The 16,841-nt window shown below is 35.7% G+C and overlaps 2 protein-coding genes across 2 annotated transcripts; both read left to right on the top strand.

Annotated features, from left to right (window-relative positions):
- Positions 1-406: 406 nt before the first annotated feature.
- Positions 407-12,474, top strand: LOC120249529 (peroxisome biogenesis protein 1). The gene is given in 21 exon segments (XM_039258069.1): positions 407-681; positions 1,301-1,474; positions 1,579-1,678; positions 2,493-2,987; positions 3,916-4,629; positions 4,753-4,844; positions 5,181-5,254; positions 5,466-5,688; positions 6,070-6,163; positions 6,336-6,490; positions 7,380-7,610; positions 8,881-9,094; positions 9,233-9,273; positions 9,275-9,337; positions 9,339-9,368; positions 9,519-9,551; positions 9,554-9,582; positions 10,533-10,650; positions 11,394-11,687; positions 12,207-12,283; positions 12,371-12,474. Coding segments are annotated over 20 exon segments (3,408 nt in total). The 5' UTR covers positions 407-486; the 3' UTR covers positions 12,246-12,283; positions 12,371-12,474.
- A 1,638-nt stretch (positions 12,475-14,112) lies between these two features.
- LOC120250371 (4-hydroxyphenylpyruvate dioxygenase) lies at positions 14,113-16,149 on the top strand. The gene is made up of 2 exons (XM_039259179.1): positions 14,113-15,237; positions 15,694-16,149. The coding sequence occupies exons 1-2, from the start codon at positions 14,117-14,119 to the stop codon at positions 15,899-15,901; spliced, it is 1,329 nt and encodes a 442-aa protein (XP_039115113.1). The 5' UTR covers positions 14,113-14,116; the 3' UTR covers positions 15,902-16,149.
- Positions 16,150-16,841: the final 692 nt, after the last annotated feature.

Genomic DNA, 16,841 nt, shown 5'->3' with positions numbered 1-16,841 from the left:
TTCTCAAACTTTTTTAAAAATATCATTTAAAAAGCATACAAGGGGCAGCTATAATTGGGTCCAAAAAATTTTTTTTTTTGGAAAATAAAACTTTTTTTTTGCTCATTTAAATACACTCAATTACTTTTTTCCACCCCATGTTTCATATTTATATAATCACATACATATATATATATATATATATATATATACATATATCACCGAAAACAGTAGAATTATTGTAAAACATGAAATTTAAAATTTAAGAAGTTATGTATAGATATAATTTAAAATTATTATAAAATATGAAATTCAAAATTTAAAAATTATGTATATACATATAGAACCGTCTTTTTTTTCTTTTTTTTTCTTTTTTTCTCTTTTTTCCTCTCTTCATTTTCTTACCCTTTTTAACTCTTGACCGCGAGTCTAATCGAATTCGCGGTTCGCTTCTCGACATCAGTCCACTTCTCTCGTTCTTCTTCTCCGGCGGAGAGGCTTTGATCTATGGAGGTCGAGGTGAAGGCTGTCCCGGGGACTGATAGTTGCTTCGCATCGCTCCCTCTTTCGCTTATTTATGCACTTCAATCAACGGCTGCCGGGCCTCTACCTCCTGTCCTTGCGCTTGAGCTCCGCTCTCGCACTGGCGATTTCTGGAACATCGCTTGGTCTGGCTCCGCCTCAAGGTCTAATGCTATTGAGGTACTTATTGAGTTGAACTTCTGTGATTAGAGACTTCTTGATATATATATATATATATATATATTGGTGTGAATTAAACATTCTTGATTTTATGTGAATTGAAGTCTTTTTTTGATTTTGCTGTAATGGTAGGGTTCTTGATTTTGCTGCTCTTGGATGGTTTTTGATTTTGATATGGAAGAAATGGAAGAAAGAGTTTTTGATTTTGTTGGGAGTGAAGCTTTCTTGATTGCTCTTTGAATTATTTTCTTGTGAATATAATGTTCCTGATTTTATTTGGGGAGAAAATCTTATTGATTGTTGGGCCTTTCTTGGTTTCTCTGTGAATTAAATTTTACTGTTGAAGAAAACGTTCTTTATATTGCTGTGAATGAAGAGCTCTTGAGTTTTCTTTGAATTATTCTTTTTTTTTCTTTTGAATAGATGATTCTTGATTTTTGCTGAGGAAGAAAATCTTCTTGATTGGCCATCCGCTTTTGATTTCTCACTGAATGGAATTTCATTGTGGAAGTAAATGTTGAAATTTAACAATTTAGAGCACTTGAGCTGTCAGTATGTATTTTTAATGCATATAAATTATCTCTGTTCAATCTTATTGTTCTCTGCTTTGGGACGCTAGGTTGATCAAAAGCTTGCTGAATGTATTTCCCTGCCTGATGGAACTAAAGTACAAGTGAAAGCAGTTGCTAATTTACCAATAGCTGGTGAAGTATTTATAGAGCCCAGTGCAGAGGATGACTGGGAAATTTTGGAACTCAACTCTGAGCATGCTGAGGAGGCTATTCTGAAGCAGGTACTGCGGTGATCTCATCTCTCGGATAAATATCATTATGTTGCTTCCCTTGTTGTGATCTCCAATTGATGCATATTGTTAATGGAGTCTGTTGCTGCTTGCAGGTTGGCATTGTGCACGAGGGAATGAAGTTTCCTCTCTGGTTGCATGGACATGTTGTTGTTGTGTTTCGTGTCACTTCAACCTCTCCAAAACAATCAGTAGGTAAGAGGAATTATTTATAAACTTCAATTCTGGTTTTGTCAATGTCATATCATTATGCCATTGATAACCATTTTCTTTGTTTAATATAATGACAGCTATGTTTAATCTGTTAGTGTTTTTCTCCTATGTTTTCTTGCTCTCGGCTTGCATAATCTTTGTTGGGCTTCTTCTTTAATTTATAGAATATGCAACTGGCTGCTGAACATTGTGTGCCATGATGTGTTCGTTCTTGTTCATTGACCTTTGGATTATCAGTGTAACCTTTATGAATCAAACTTATGTAACTGACTTTTGATAGAGAGCATATACCTTATGAAGCATTTATGAGTGATTTAGAAAGGTTGCAACTAAAAGCATGTTCCACATGGACCACGGGGACCTTCAAATGGGAATTATGTGGTGCATGATGAAACATATGATGCCAAAACTAAACTTTTGGTAATTGTCCAGTTGGAGGAAGGCAAAGAAAACTGGGAATCTAAACTTTGTTGCTGGCAAGAATTTCTCATACAGGAAGGTTGAACAGAAGAAAATTACTGACGGCATCAAAGATATGTACCTTTCATCTGCCTGTCTACCTGGAAGTTGTCTTGTACCTTTAATTATTACCTATAACCAAATTGTTTCTCCCATTCATGTTGTGTTCATTTATACACGTTTTCTATATTAGTTGTTTGTTCACTTTTTATTCTCCATTCAATAGGTTTCAAAGCTGTGTTGTTAACTTGTTTCTCCTGATATATTGATGGCATATAGCTACTTTCTAATATTTTAATGGTACACTCAAGTCTAAGTTCTTTTCGGTGGTTTCTAGTGCAACTTGTGCCAGGAACTGAAGTTGTTGTAGCACCAAAGATGCGCAAAGAAAGAGTAGTGGGGTTTGAAGAATCTCATAACCAAGAGTTGTTGGGGGAACAAGTTATGTCAAAAGCATTACTACGTCTACAAGCAGAAAATAGAATGCATATTCATTGGTTTGAATTTAATGGCGTTGAGCTGGGGGTTGTACTCACTTCTGTTGCTTTCATACATCCAGAAACAGCTAGTAGATTATCATTTGATAATCTTCAACTTGTTACAATTGTGCCTAGATTGCCAGCAAATGAGACTACCAAGAAAGGGAAAGATAATGCCCAGAAAAGAGGAAGTTACTCTCCTAATACAGAGGAAAATAAAGGGTTGTCAGCAAGCAGTAACAAGAGATATCAGCAAATTGTTGTTCGCATTTTGTGTTCAGAGTTGGTTACAAAAGATCATCTCATGCTTCCTCAGTCTCTTCGTCTTTTTCTGAAGGCAAAACTTCATTCTTGTAAGTAGACCAAAAATATTTTACTTAAGCATCAAAGGAGAATAAAGCTTTATCTACGATGTGTTGCATATCTAATTTTGATTTAACATGTATGTTGTTTTGGTGCTCTTGCTAGCTGAGTTTGAGTAATTTTAGACATGTTTATTCTCATAACCCATGATAAACTTGAATGCTTTTTTTTGGTTTAATCTTTTGGGTTTTTATTCTATTTGTCGTGCCCATCTTCTCTATCGCATTGCCATGTTTCTATCTTCTGTTTCTTGTTATCTTTTCGCATGTTTAAAATTTGTTTCTTTCTTGTCTTTCCAAAGAAACTTAACTATATCAATGACATTCTTCAGCTGATGTGACTAATAGCTCCTTTTTTGGCCATTTGATGTTATTAAGGACTGACCAGCTGCTGTTTTTGTGGATATGTTGATTAGTTTGGTGACTTGGGGCTGACTATGTTAGTCTATATCTGCTTAATATCATAAAGCCTCTTGATTTTCCCCCCTTTTTAATTTAAGTATACTCTTCCTCCATGATATCTTTATATTATGTAAAGTAGAATTACTAGTTCTCCTGAGGTAGATTTTCAGAACAGTTTGTTTGAGTGAGCCAGCGCATCCCTCTTCGCCTTCTTTAATGGACCTAATAGGATAGTTAAAGTATCTGTACTGCCACTGAACACCATCTGGTAATTCATATAACTTTGATAGTGATACTTGACAAATTTTAAATTTAAATAAAAAATACAGCTTATTCAGTATCAAGCTCCATGGTGAATTTCAAGATACTACAATTGGTAACCGCATATCAGTTGTATTGCTTAATTATTTATGCTTTAGTTCTTTGGTTTATCTTTATTGCCAAACCTTTTGACTATTGTTATTCTTTCCTGCGTAACTGGCGCCCCAAATTAAGTACGTGTTCATGGTCTCTGCAGGGGTTTATATAAAGAAGTACAGTACCAGCCCCAAAAAGGATATGCCTTCCATGAGAATTTCACCTTTTTGGTTTAAGTTATCTGAGGAGAATAATTCTACTGGAAACGAGGCATTGGATGTGGGCGGCCAATCTCCAAGGGCAGATTTTGATGCTAATGTAGCAGATTGGTCACGTCATGATGAAATCCTTGTGTCTATTCATGATGCATTCATTAGCAATAGAAAAGAAAATAAAGAAAATGCTTCGCTTTATCATACAGCGCAGGACAGGACATTTCTTATTGAGGCCTGGCTTAAAGGACAAGTCATGGCCATTGGTTCTCATGTTGGTGGAATGGAGATTCATTCAGTTGTTTTGACAAAGGAAACTCTATTTCACTTCAAAGTGAAGAACCACCGAAAAAACAAGAGTGTCTTATCTGATGATCTAATTAAAAGAAGCACTAGTAGAGAATCGGTCTCAGAACTGCTGTTTTTGTTGACAGCTACTCTTGATGAGGCTTCTCCATATGCTCTACCATGCACTTATGAGCTGACCTTGAGAGTTGCAACAGGTGATGCATTGCACAGCTGGAAACCAGAAGATGGTAAATTGGAGATGGGTGAACCTGTTTTTCATGAATGTGTCAGGGAAAGTAGCATACGCAGAGATCATATGTTAACTGTGTCTTCTCTGACGTGGATGGAGGCTGCTATTTCTGATGTTATCAACAGTAAGATTTTCATTGTATATGTGCTGGCTTTTGCAATAATCTACATGATTGTGTCAATCATTTCTTCTCAAGCATCAAATCCTTTTATAACATAACTTGGAAAGTTTTGCATTTCTTTTGCAGGGTTGTTTGTGTTGTTATCTCCTTCTTCAAGGAAATACCAGAGCACTTTTGGGCTTCCCATCCCAGGACACGTGCTTATTTGTGGCCCATCAGTGAGATTTTTACATCTTTGATAACTGACTCCATCAAATATAACTCCAGAAGTTTTGCTGCATGACCTTGTTAAGAATTAAATCATTTGATTACATCTTTCTGTCATTTTAAATATGGTTTACCTCATTCAGAAATCAGAGCTAAATAAATGCTTATTGGTTGTGGTTGGTTCATGCATAATATAGATTTTGCCCTTGCTGAAGTTTCTTTTAATGAATTCAGTGCCAAATTCTATACCTTTAAATTACAAAATTAGTGGCAAAATGCTTCTTCTATCATTATCTGTTGAAATTTGAGTTGCTGAGTATTTTTGGGCATATCCTTTCCTTTATCAGGGTTCTGGCAAAACTTCCTTAGCCACAGCTGTTGCCAAGTATTTTGAAGAACATGATGCCATTTTAGCGCACATGTAAGGAGTTGGATTAATTTTTTTTTTTCTTTCTGATTTTCCTTTTTTCCCCCTTTGTTATATTATCGCAAGGATACTTATTTGATATCTATGCTTTATTTTTTCTGTTATTTACATTCGTTTGCTTGGAGATGAACTTAAGTCTTATTGATTTCATTTCAAAATGGTAATAATTCTTTTTTTGATGGCTGATAGAGGTTTTCACTTGTAGAGTTTTTGTAAGTTGTTCAAAACTTGCTCTTGAAAGGAGTCAGACAATTCAGCAAGCCATTACACATTCTGTTTCTGAAGCTTTGGTTCATGCACCTTCTGTCCTCATTTTTGATGATTTGGATCGTATAATATCACTTTCTTCTGAAGCTGAGGGAGCTCAATTAAATAGTTCGGTCACTACTCTCATGAAGCTTTTTACTGATATTATGGATGAATACGCGGTATGTTTGCAGTGCGTTATGGACGCATTCAATTGCCTGTAATTACAATGCTTATAACCACAAACATTTTCATTCTTTTTTTTTGTTTGAAGTAATGAATAATGTTGTAATCTGACTGTACTTTAAGCGTGTCTTTGGATTGAGAGTAGATAGATTGTTTAAGAAGGAAGGTAACCATATGAATATGATGAAGAGAAAAGAAAATAGAACTTTATCAATATATATATATATATGTATATTTGCTTATTATTTTATTTTCTTCATTTATGTAATTATTGGACCTAAGAAAAAGGATTTTTTAAACTTTTCATTTCCTCTGTTTTCCGCTAATAGGAAAACACCTCAAAATTTCATTTGATTCTTCTTTTACATGTTCTGCAGGAAAAGACTCTAAGTTCTTGTGCATATGGACCAATTGCGTTTATTGCTTCTGTTCAATCTCTTGGCAATCTGCCTCAGGCTTTAAGCTCTTCAGGTTTACTTAGCAGTTATATGAGACAGAATACTTTCTATTTAAAATTTTGAACTATGCAGGAGTCTATGTCAATATAACAGTCGCCATACTATGATAAATTCATGTTAAAATGTACATTTAGCTATTACCAGCTGTTGCCCAATGTTCATCAGTCAATATACTTTTTGGTCAGGTAGGCTCGACTTCCATGTTCAACTATCTGCTCCTAAGGCCTCAAAGTGTGGAGCTATACTAAAGCAGGAAATCTGCAAACATGCTTTGCACTGTTCTGAGGGTATACTTACAGAAATTGGCTCCAAGTGTGATGGATATGATGCTTATGACTTGGTATACATTATTCACAATATTCATCCTTCATCACATCTAGTATTACTGTTTTCATGGTCTTTTATCTTCTGATTGCTTTTGAAACTCTGACGTATTAGATTTTATAGTGTCACTGTTCTTTTATTTTCCAATTTGCATTCTTCTACATTATTAAATTATTAAAAAAAGAAAAATGCTAATTTAAAATTATGAAAATGTTCTGATGTCCCATATTCTCAGTATGAAATTAAAATTCTATGAACTTACATGTTGTTTAAGAGTGTGGATTTTTTTCCATCCTTGACTCCTTTTTATTAGAAAGCATTTAGACATTTTGCCTTGCAATGACTACACAATTTTTTTATAGACTGAAACTTAGGGAAGATGAATGTTGCTGTTCGTTTGATCTCCTGGATGCATTTTGCATGTTCTTTATGTTCTAATGAAAACAGTTTAACCTTTTTTATTTAAGAAATGTATATAATTACTCTTATGATTTTTTAATATTTTTTAATTTTTAAAAATGATTTGATCTGCAGTCTTAAATCTGAGACTTAAAAGTTTGAAAATTTTATGTGTGATAAGTGCAGTTTTGGTCTATGAATGGTTCATTTTGGTCTCTTGAAATGGTAAATGTTCTTTTTGGTCTCAAGATTAAAAAAGAATATTGAATAGAAGCTAAAATTGCTCACTTTTTCATGGATTAGGGACTATCACTAAGATTTTCTTTTTTCAAAGACCAAATTGTACCTTTTTTATGTTCAGAGACCATAATGAATACACAGATGTAACTTTGGGACCCAAAAGGCACTTTCACCAACTATCTATGTATTTATATAGCTGTAGATTCTGCAGACTGATAAGATCATTTTTAAGTCCTTTGATACATGACAAAACTCCTCGTTTGCAGGAAATTTTGGTTGGTAGAGCTATGTCTGCTGCTGCCAGTCATTTAAGGTCAAATTCTTCTGTCGATGATAAGCATGGAACGATTACTTTAGTGAAGGAAGATTTTGTACAAGCAATGAATGGCTTTGTTCCAGTTACCATGCGTGGTCTAACAAAATCTGATTATGAAGGTGGACGAAGAGGTTGGTCAGATGTTGGAGGGCTTAGAGAAATTCGAAAGGCTATTGAAGAGGTTCATAGAACTCAATTAGCTTGTACTTTATTTGTCAAAATTTTCGAAGATGTTTGCATTTTAGGAATATGAAAGAATGCATTTTTTTAGGGCTGCCTGAATCTGGAAAGAACATTGAATATGTGGATTAAGAAAAATAGACGTCTCACTAAAATCTATAACAATAGTATAGTAGATTTTGATTCTTTATTCTGAAAGATAAAGTAAACGATTAAAATTGAGTTATTATTTGTTGTAGCTGTTCCAATGAGGAAGTCTGTGCTAAACTTGTGGTCCAACATGTACTTATAGGGATGTTTCAGACTTAATCTACATGAACAAGGAGCCAATTTCTGCAACTTAACTTCTTGGAAATTTTTCGACACTTAGTAGCGTTTCTTTTTATAAATCTAGGTAGCTTTGTACTCTAAGTACTTTCTTCTTCATCTTATTTCTATTATTGTGCATCGATTTTTTTTTAGTAGCCAATGTCGCCTTTCTTAACTCTTGTTGTGGGAGGTATTCCGTGTCCAACATTATTTTTTGTGTTTTTTCCACTTTAAGTTGCATGCCCTGTTCCAATTCCGTGGTTTTATAGGCCTCTCTCAACTCCTTTTTTTTTTTTTGGTGACCGTCAGTGGCGCTTTACCATCATTTATGTGCATCCTTTGTGCTTGGTCTGAGATTGCTCACAGGCAATAGGTTGAAATAGAAGTCTAGAAGTAATAATAGATGATTGTTAAATCTCATTTGCAGGGATCTCCATAGCTTTTTCTATTAACATTGTTTATAACCTTGAGGATAAAACTAGCTTGTTTGGTAGCCTCTATGTACAGAACTAAATTGAAAACCAGGGCTTCTGAACATGGTAGTTGCATTGAACTTTGAGACAGTTTTCATTAATGTTGAATAGTGTCATGGGTTTTTATTGATTGCTTCTTATTCACATATTCATTTGCTTCTCTTGGCTCATCATGGAGGCTCTGGATTACCATCACAAATTGGGCTCCAGTTTTAATTCTAGGCCTTTCTTTTATAAAGAGGTTTGTTGATACTGAAGCTTTTTAATGTAACCAACTGTAGATGCCCTTTGTTTCTGGGCTCATTTGTGTTGCTTTCTAGTGTCTGCTTGTTCTGTATATGTAACAGCGAGTTAGAGTTTCCGACTTCTAGTTGTTACTTTTGAAGTTTATATCTATGGTTTTTTTCACTTACCGCTTTTACTATATTTCCCTGGTCATAGCATTATACTTTGAATGCTAATATTCTATTCTTACATTTACATTTGCAGATGGTTGAATTGCCTTCAAAGTTTCCTGACATCTTTGCTAATGCACCCTTAAGGTTAAGATCCAACTTGCTCTTGTATGGACCTCCAGGATGTGGAAAAACGCACATTGTTGGTGCTGCTGCTGCTGCGTGTTCTTTAAGATTTATTTCCATCAAAGGACCTGAGCTTCTGAACAAATATATAGGTGCCTCTGAGAAAGCTGTAAGAAACCTGAGTGATCCTTCTATTCTCTGTATTAACTTTGAGCATGACAGTATGCATGCCTGTTTTCTTGTATAATAGGAGAATGGAATGTGTGTTTTCAAATTCATGGAGATGATTTTCATGCTTCATTACTATTATCTCATTCCAGGTTACGTGATTTATTTGCTAAAAGCGGCTGCTGCAGCTTTTTCCTTGCCTTCTTTTCTTTGATGAGTTTGATTCTATTGCACCTAAAAGAGGACACGACAATACTGGGGGTAACTGATCAGTATGTTGTTAACCAGGTTAGCTGTTGCATCCTTGTCTTTTGTTATAATATAATACAGCTGTATGAAAAGATAAAGTGAATTAGCAGAGATTCAACCTGATAAGGAAAACACTTTTGCTGTTAGCCTTTGTTTCTCTTGGTTTATTATGTCATTTTTTTTCTGCAGTTACTGACTGAGTTAGACGGTGTGGAAGCTTTTGAATGGGGTGTTTGTGTTTTGCTGCAACTAGGTAAATACTCTACAAAATTGATTGAGTTTGAAATCTAATGCGGCATGCCATCCATAACATTGTGATTTGTTGTGCCATCCACCATTTTTAATGCTATTGCATGTTAAAGCGGATATTGTTTAGGTTACTTGAGATCATGCAACCACTGTAGGGAAATTTCCTTAGCTTTAGTGAGATGAATCTGCACTAAATTAATAACAATTTTGTGAGAGTAGCTTTACATTTTGAAAGGTTTAGAATCCATTATATTGTCTAATAGGAAAACATTTAATTTAATATATTATTCATATATAGGGTTTAGAGCTCATTTGATACTTCAAAACTGGGTAAATTTTTTAGTAGGTTACTAAACTTTGCCTCATTTTCACTTTGATCACCAAACTTCAATTTGTATCAATTTGGTCACTCAACTTTAATTTGATTTCAACCGATAATAAATCAAAGATTTTAACCCCCAATTGATAAGATGTCTTTCTAAAAATCTAAATCAATCCTTCCCATGACACATTATTAATTCTATTATAGGTGTCCATGTCATCGAAAAAGAGCCACATTCTTCATTTGGTGGCCAAAATCTCTTAATTTACTACCAAATGAAATCAAATTAAAATTGAGTGATCAAATTGATACAAATTGAAGTTCAGTGATCAAAGTGAAAATGAGCCAAAGTTTAGTGATATGCTAAAAAATTTACACCTTCAAAACTTGAGGTGGTTGTGGATTTCTAGTGGATATGTGCTTTCTTAAGACATTATTTTGTTAAATTACATTTCTTCGAACTAGGTTTGAGTTATCTTAATATTAGATTTTGAGAGAAAGTTTTAGAGCTGGATTAAAATAAATAAACAAATATATCAATTTCTTTAATTAGTATGCTAATTTAATTCTTCACAACTTTTTTCATGGTAAAGTTATGAATCTAATTATTTTTATCATGCACAATATTCCAGTCGGCCAGATCTACTTGACGCGGCACTCTTACGGCCTGGAAGGCTTGATCGGCTTCTTTATTGTGATTTTCCAACATGGCAAGAACGATTAGATATTCTCACAGTTCTGTCAAAAAAGGTTCTGTCATCATCCTTGTACCTGCATTTTTTTAAGTGCTATCATGCGTCCATTTTTTTAATTGGCATGGCAATATTCATTACTAGAATCATGTTATGCTCCACTGGTAATTTGACCATTGACTGGCATCACTTTCGTAAAAGGTTGACAATGATTAAGATTTAGTATTGTTGTTCGTCATTTACATCCCAGAGTTACATGCTATGTCTTCACTGTTTGATATGATGAGAATCAAATCATTTCCGAATATTATGCTGAGACTCCTTGAATCTGAATGTCATGACCTTATTTACTTTTTCTACATTGCCTTATAAATGTCTAAAGTTTATACAATATTTGACTAAGTTCAATGTCTTTGGAATATTAGCCATTGTTTTATTATTGTCATTTTTGATTAATAATATGTTACTTATATAGACTATATAGTGACAATAATTTCTCAAAGAGATAACAATGGTCTTAAGAGTCCTTATCTCTTGACAAGATGTTCTTATTCACTTAGATTTCATGTACCCTTAATTTTCTACTAGTTGGTCTCAAAATAAGCAACAATATTTATGCTCTTATTCTCCATCTCTAGGAATAATCCTGCCATTTTATGCATGTATCTTGTTTTTCTTGAGTTTGCTGACTCTGACTGATATTGCCTTCAAAAATTAGCAGGGTGCATTTCCCTTTGACTTTCTGTCTTCCTTTGTAAAAACTGATGTTCTATTTTTAATTAATTGTTGTGGATGGAACAGCTTACGTTGGCAAGCGATATCGACCTAGGCATGATAGCTTCTATGACTGAAGGATTCAGTGGTGCTGACCTTCAGGCTCTTTTGTCAGATGCGCAGCTTGCATTAGTTAATGAGCTTGTGAATAATAAAGATAATAAAGAGCTTAATATGAATGAAGAGAAGCCGGTTATTAGTGATGAAGTTCTGAGGTCAGTTACTTCAAAAGCAAGGCCATCAGTATCAGAAGCTGAGAGGCACAGACTTAATGGGATATATAGTCAATTCTTGGATTCAAAGAAATCTGCTACCGCACAGGTTACTTCTCTTTTTTCCTTCCGTGACAATTCCATGCATTTTTTAAAGTGTCGATGTTATTCTGGTTAAAGACTCAGCATTCTGAGCACCAGGGAGTTGGCCTTTTTTGTCATCATATTATCCAGTGTTGTCATGATATATTGATGATGGTCTCCCTCCCCTTCTCAAATCATACTTTGCATGTTGCTCATAATGTCCTTGTGTGTTTTAGAGGCATTCACTTCATGTAGCTCTTGTGGACTTTCACAGTGTTGACACACACTTGATGGTGTTTGGTAACTTATAAATGTTAGGCACTTTTGTACCTCAAATTGTAGTGACAAGCAACTCACTATTGACTCCAAAATTATTGTAGAAGTCTAATCTAATAGTCAAGTGATTTCTAAGTAATTGCATGATGATGCAAAATGAAATAGATATTTCCTGTAAGCAACTTGTTTTATACTGATTGTACTACAACATGATGTATTCGTGAATTAGCGCATATTATCTCATTTCTCAATGAACACTATCATGCAGTCTAGGGAAGCAAAGGGGAAAAGGGCGACACTTGCATAACGTCATGCTCTGATCTTGTCTCACACAATGCATTTCAGGTGAGACTTGTGAAAAAGGTACTTATTCTCTCTTTCTTGTTTATTTTGCTAAGATGCTGAATTTATGGGTCTATTCTGGCTTGGCAGGAATTTCTTTGTATTGTTCTAGTTCTAGTTAACCAACAAGGAGTCAGGTACAAGAATGAGCTGGCCATTTGTCAAGAAAGCATGACACAACCTTAAGTTGCTATTAAAAAAAGAAAAAAATGACATTCAACAATACCAGAAGCAGCAGTATATTCAGGTGTTCTTTCCTGACCCACTAAAAAGCATGTATAGAGTTTCGGTTGTTAGAGTTTCTTCCTAGTGTTCTAGTTTTAGTGATGGTTAGAGTTTTGGTTGCACAATTGGAATAAGTTTTTCTTATTTGGTAGGATTAGGAATTCTCACACAAGAAACACTACACAGATAGCTTATCAGACCACCATAGTTTCTCACACTTCGCATAATGATATTATTGAGATACGTGTTGTCTCTGGCATTTAGGGGTCTCGTCTATTAACTTTCGTCTTACATTTCCAATCATTTAATTACAATAATCTCTTTTGTTCATGATTTGAAGTAGCAGCCAATTGGCATGCAGTGAAAGAAATAAACAAATGTTATGTGAATGGAACATAATATAGATTATGTATATTCACCTCAAATGAAACATTATATGCTCTCTTCGTATTGGCTGTCACCTGCCTGGTAAGTAAACATTTGCGGATGATCATATACTGGTTTGCTATTAAACTGTATCATGAAAAAATTTGCTTGTTTCATACTTTATATTCGTGCGGTCACGTCGAATGGATTGCTTGTCCATTGTTGCTTCAAAATGTGATCCCACCCACTGACAGATGGATTGCCCAGCAAGAATCCTGAATCCTGACCTTAATAATTGGTCTCTGTCCAGGGTCGCACCTCAATGACCTCATCGTCACTCCCAATCCCTGGAGTTACTTTGACCTTCTTTTTTTTTTTTATTTCTTAAAAATTTATTTATGTTTGAATAATAATAATAATAATAATAATATATATTATTATTATTATTCAAAATAGCAATTACTTTTGTACATTTTTAAAAACTTAGTTGCATTTTTATTTGTTCAAAACCTATTTGTTTTTCAAACGCTTATTTTTGTAAACATATTCAAACATTATTTTTAAAAAAATTTCTTCCCACATATAATCATAATTGAGTTTGTGTAAATCTTAACCAAGTAAGGCTTTTTTTTAAAAAAAATAAATTTTAAACAAATAAATGTATAAATAATTTTTTTTTGAAATGTAAGAATGTCATCCTAGAAATAATAATAATAATATCTTTAAAAATAAACAGATTTTTTTAAAATAAAAATCTAGTTAGTTTTTTAAAAAATAAATAGTATTTGGAAAAAGTCATAAAAGTTTTCTTTTTAAAATTTTTTTAGTGTTCAATCATTTACTAAATGTTTTCTAATTACGGTAAATATAATATAAATAAATAAAATAAAATCTAAGTTCAAAAACAGCCTATACTTATCTTCTCAGACTTTGCCGGTTGGAAGATCAGAACGCTACGTATCCCTCGGCCTTATCTTGCTTTATCTGTTCATAATTTTGTTTTAAGGTGGAAACATCAACAACTTTAAAAAAACAAGACACATCCTCTGACCTGACACTCACAAAACAAAGAACCAGTGTACTAGTTCTTTACACAACCCCATCATCAGCCACACACGTGGCTAAACTTCATCATCATCAATTCATCATCATCATCATCGTTGCCCGTATGCACTCCTTCCCCTCCTCTTTTAGCTACAAATATCAATAATCAATCCGATTTGAGCCTCATTTTCCAAAAACAGTATGGGAACCGAACCGGCACCGGTCCACGATAACAAATCCTCATCCTCCGCGGAGGAGTTTAAACTCGTCGGCTTCACTCGCTTCGTCCGCGTCAACCCCCGCTCCGATCGTTTCCCCGTCATCGGCTTCCACCACGTCGAGTTCTGGTGCGCCGACGTCGCCAGCGCTGCCGGCCGCTTCTCCTTCTCTCTCGGCGCTCCACTCTCCGCCTTTTCCGGTCTCTCCACCGCCAACCCCTTCCACACCTCCCATCTCATCCGCTCCCACGACCTCCGCTTCCTCTTCACCTCCCCTCTCCCAAACCCTAATCCTAATCCTAATCCTCCTCCAATCCCCTCCTTCAACCGCGACCTCTGCCTCCGCTTCTCCGCCGACCACGGTCTCGCAGTCCGTGCCATCGCCATCCGCGTCGCCTCCGCCTCCTCCGCCTTCGACATCGCCGTCCACCACGGCGCCCGTCCTTCCTTTCCCCCCACCGACCTCGGTCACGGCTTCTCCCTTGCCGAACTCGAGCTCTACGGCGACGTCGTCCTCCGCCTCATCAGCCACCCCGACGACCACCCCCTCTTCCTCCCTGGCTTCGAAAACGTGGCCACACCCCCAGCATTCGATTACGGGATCCGAAGGCTAGACCATGCCGTGGGGAACGTCCCGGAGCTGGTCCCCGCCGTGGCCTACGTTGCCGGGTTCACCGGGTTCCACGAGTTCGCTGAGTTCACGGCGGAGGACGTGGGAACGGCGGAGAGCGGGTTGAACTCGATGGTGCTGGCTGACAACGAAGAGCGAGTGCTGATCCCGATGAACGAGCCAGTGAAAGGGACGGTGAGGAGGAGCCAAATCCAGACCTACTTGGATTACAATGGTGGGCCTGGAGTGCAGCATCTCGCTCTATCAAGTGATGACGTGTTGAAGACGCTGCGGGAGATGCGAGCTCACACGGCCTTCGGTGGCTTCGACTTCATGCCGCCGCCGCCGCCGACGTATTACCGGAATCTTGTGAAGAGAGCGGGGGATGTGCTGACGGCGGAGCAGATTAAGGAGTGTGAGGACTTGGGTGTGCTTGTTGACCGTGATGACCAAGGTGTACTTCTTCAGATCTTCACCAAACCCGTTGGAGACCGGTGAGCTCACCTCTCTCTTTTTCTTTTTATATCATTTTGGAGCAATTTGGGATGTTTTTTAATTAAAATTCTTGGTTTTAAATTTAGACTCAATTATAAATCCCTATATTTTTGATAAAAATTTATCAAAAATATTTCTTTTAAGCTGCTGTATATAATATAAAGAGAAATAGAGATTTATATAATACCTTTTTACAGTACAAGGATGCTAACTCTTTCCTTTGCCAAGTAACTGTGAGCGCTCACAGCTTTATATGTCTATAAAAAGTTATAGACACAAACTAAAGTGATAATGTTTTGATTCAAAAAGTGATGATGTTTATTCATACTTTCTTGATGATAGCCTGATAATTGTTCTTAGTGATGTATAGGGTGGACTATTATTGTCATGATTTGGGGGTAAAAAGGTATACGGTGATAAATAAATTTTAAAATATGGTTTTGGATGTTGTGCAGACCAACAATATTTCTGGAGATAATCCAGAGAATTGGGTGTATGACAAAGGATGCAAAAGGGAAGGAATACCAGAAAGGTGGGTGTGGTGGGTTTGGTAAAGGGAACTTCTCTGAGCTTTTCAAGTCTATTGAAGAGTATGAAAAATCACTTGAAGCCAAAATACCAGGGACTGCTGCTGCTGCTGCTGCTGCTGCTGCTGCTTTTTAATTTAAGCTGTGGGTATGACATTTAATTATATTCTCAACTATAGAAAGAAATGAGAGAAAATAGAAGATGAACCTTAGTTTGATGGTCTTTGCTGCTGTTGCATGAAGGGAACAAAAGAAATAAAAAAAGAATTTATTTATGACTACAACAACAATGTTCCTGTTGCTTGCCTTTCTTTTATTTGTGTTGTAAATGATAATTGGATTCCTACATGACTTGGAGGTTGATTTGCATATTCATGTTTCATCACAATCCATAGTTTGCATACCTAACTTAAAATTTTTTTTATTGTACAATGTTCTCATCTGGCCAAACATCAAGCTACATTAGGCTCCATTCCTACCATAAGCTTGAAGCCATGCTGCCCTTCTGATCACATGACATGATTGTGCTTTACTTCCATTTTCCAATTCGATAGTTGTTTCAAAGAGAGGCCTTTAAAGATATGCTTAACTGATATCCAAAGTTAATTGTGCTTTACTGCAGTCATCCTTGCCTTGTTTTAGTCTTCCAAAATTTTAAGTTTTCCAACCTGGTCATGTTCTGTTCAAGATACTACAGAATCCTAAACTTGCAAGTCCAAGATATACTACAGGTAAAAATCTAGCCAAATTTTAATTCGGAGATTCAAAATAAATGAACGTTTGTATCAACCGCCGTTCAAATCCAACGTCTGTGGTTAACGTTTCATCATATATATGTATATATATACTATACACACACATATATATATGTATAACCAAATTGCATTTAAAAGTGATAAATATATCAGGAAATTAAAAGTAGATGCCATATGGCACATGAATGAAACAGAGACAATGCCACAAATACATCTACTTAATTGAAATCACAAAGAGTAAAATAAAGTCGAACTCAAGGCATGAATCTTTAATTCTAAATTGCTTCCGCTTCAGAAAATTGAGTATACTATTATTAGAAT

This window comes from Dioscorea cayenensis, chromosome 19, assembly GCF_009730915.1.
Source record: "Dioscorea cayenensis subsp. rotundata cultivar TDr96_F1 chromosome 19, TDr96_F1_v2_PseudoChromosome.rev07_lg8_w22 25.fasta, whole genome shotgun sequence".
Taxonomy (NCBI): Eukaryota; Viridiplantae; Streptophyta; class Magnoliopsida; order Dioscoreales; family Dioscoreaceae; genus Dioscorea; species Dioscorea cayenensis.
This window is presented reverse-complemented; position numbering and strand designations above follow the sequence as displayed.

What these genes read in the sequence shown, in the direction of transcription:
- LOC120250371 (XM_039259179.1), top strand. Translation starts at nt 14,117, where the DNA reads ATGGGAACCGAACCGGCACCGGTCCACGATAACAAATCCTCATCCTCC. An exon ending in ACCAAACCCGTTGGAGACCG is followed by an intron (nt 15,238 to 15,693) that starts GTGAGCTCACCT and finishes GATGTTGTGCAG; the next exon opens with ACCAACAATATTTCTGGAGA.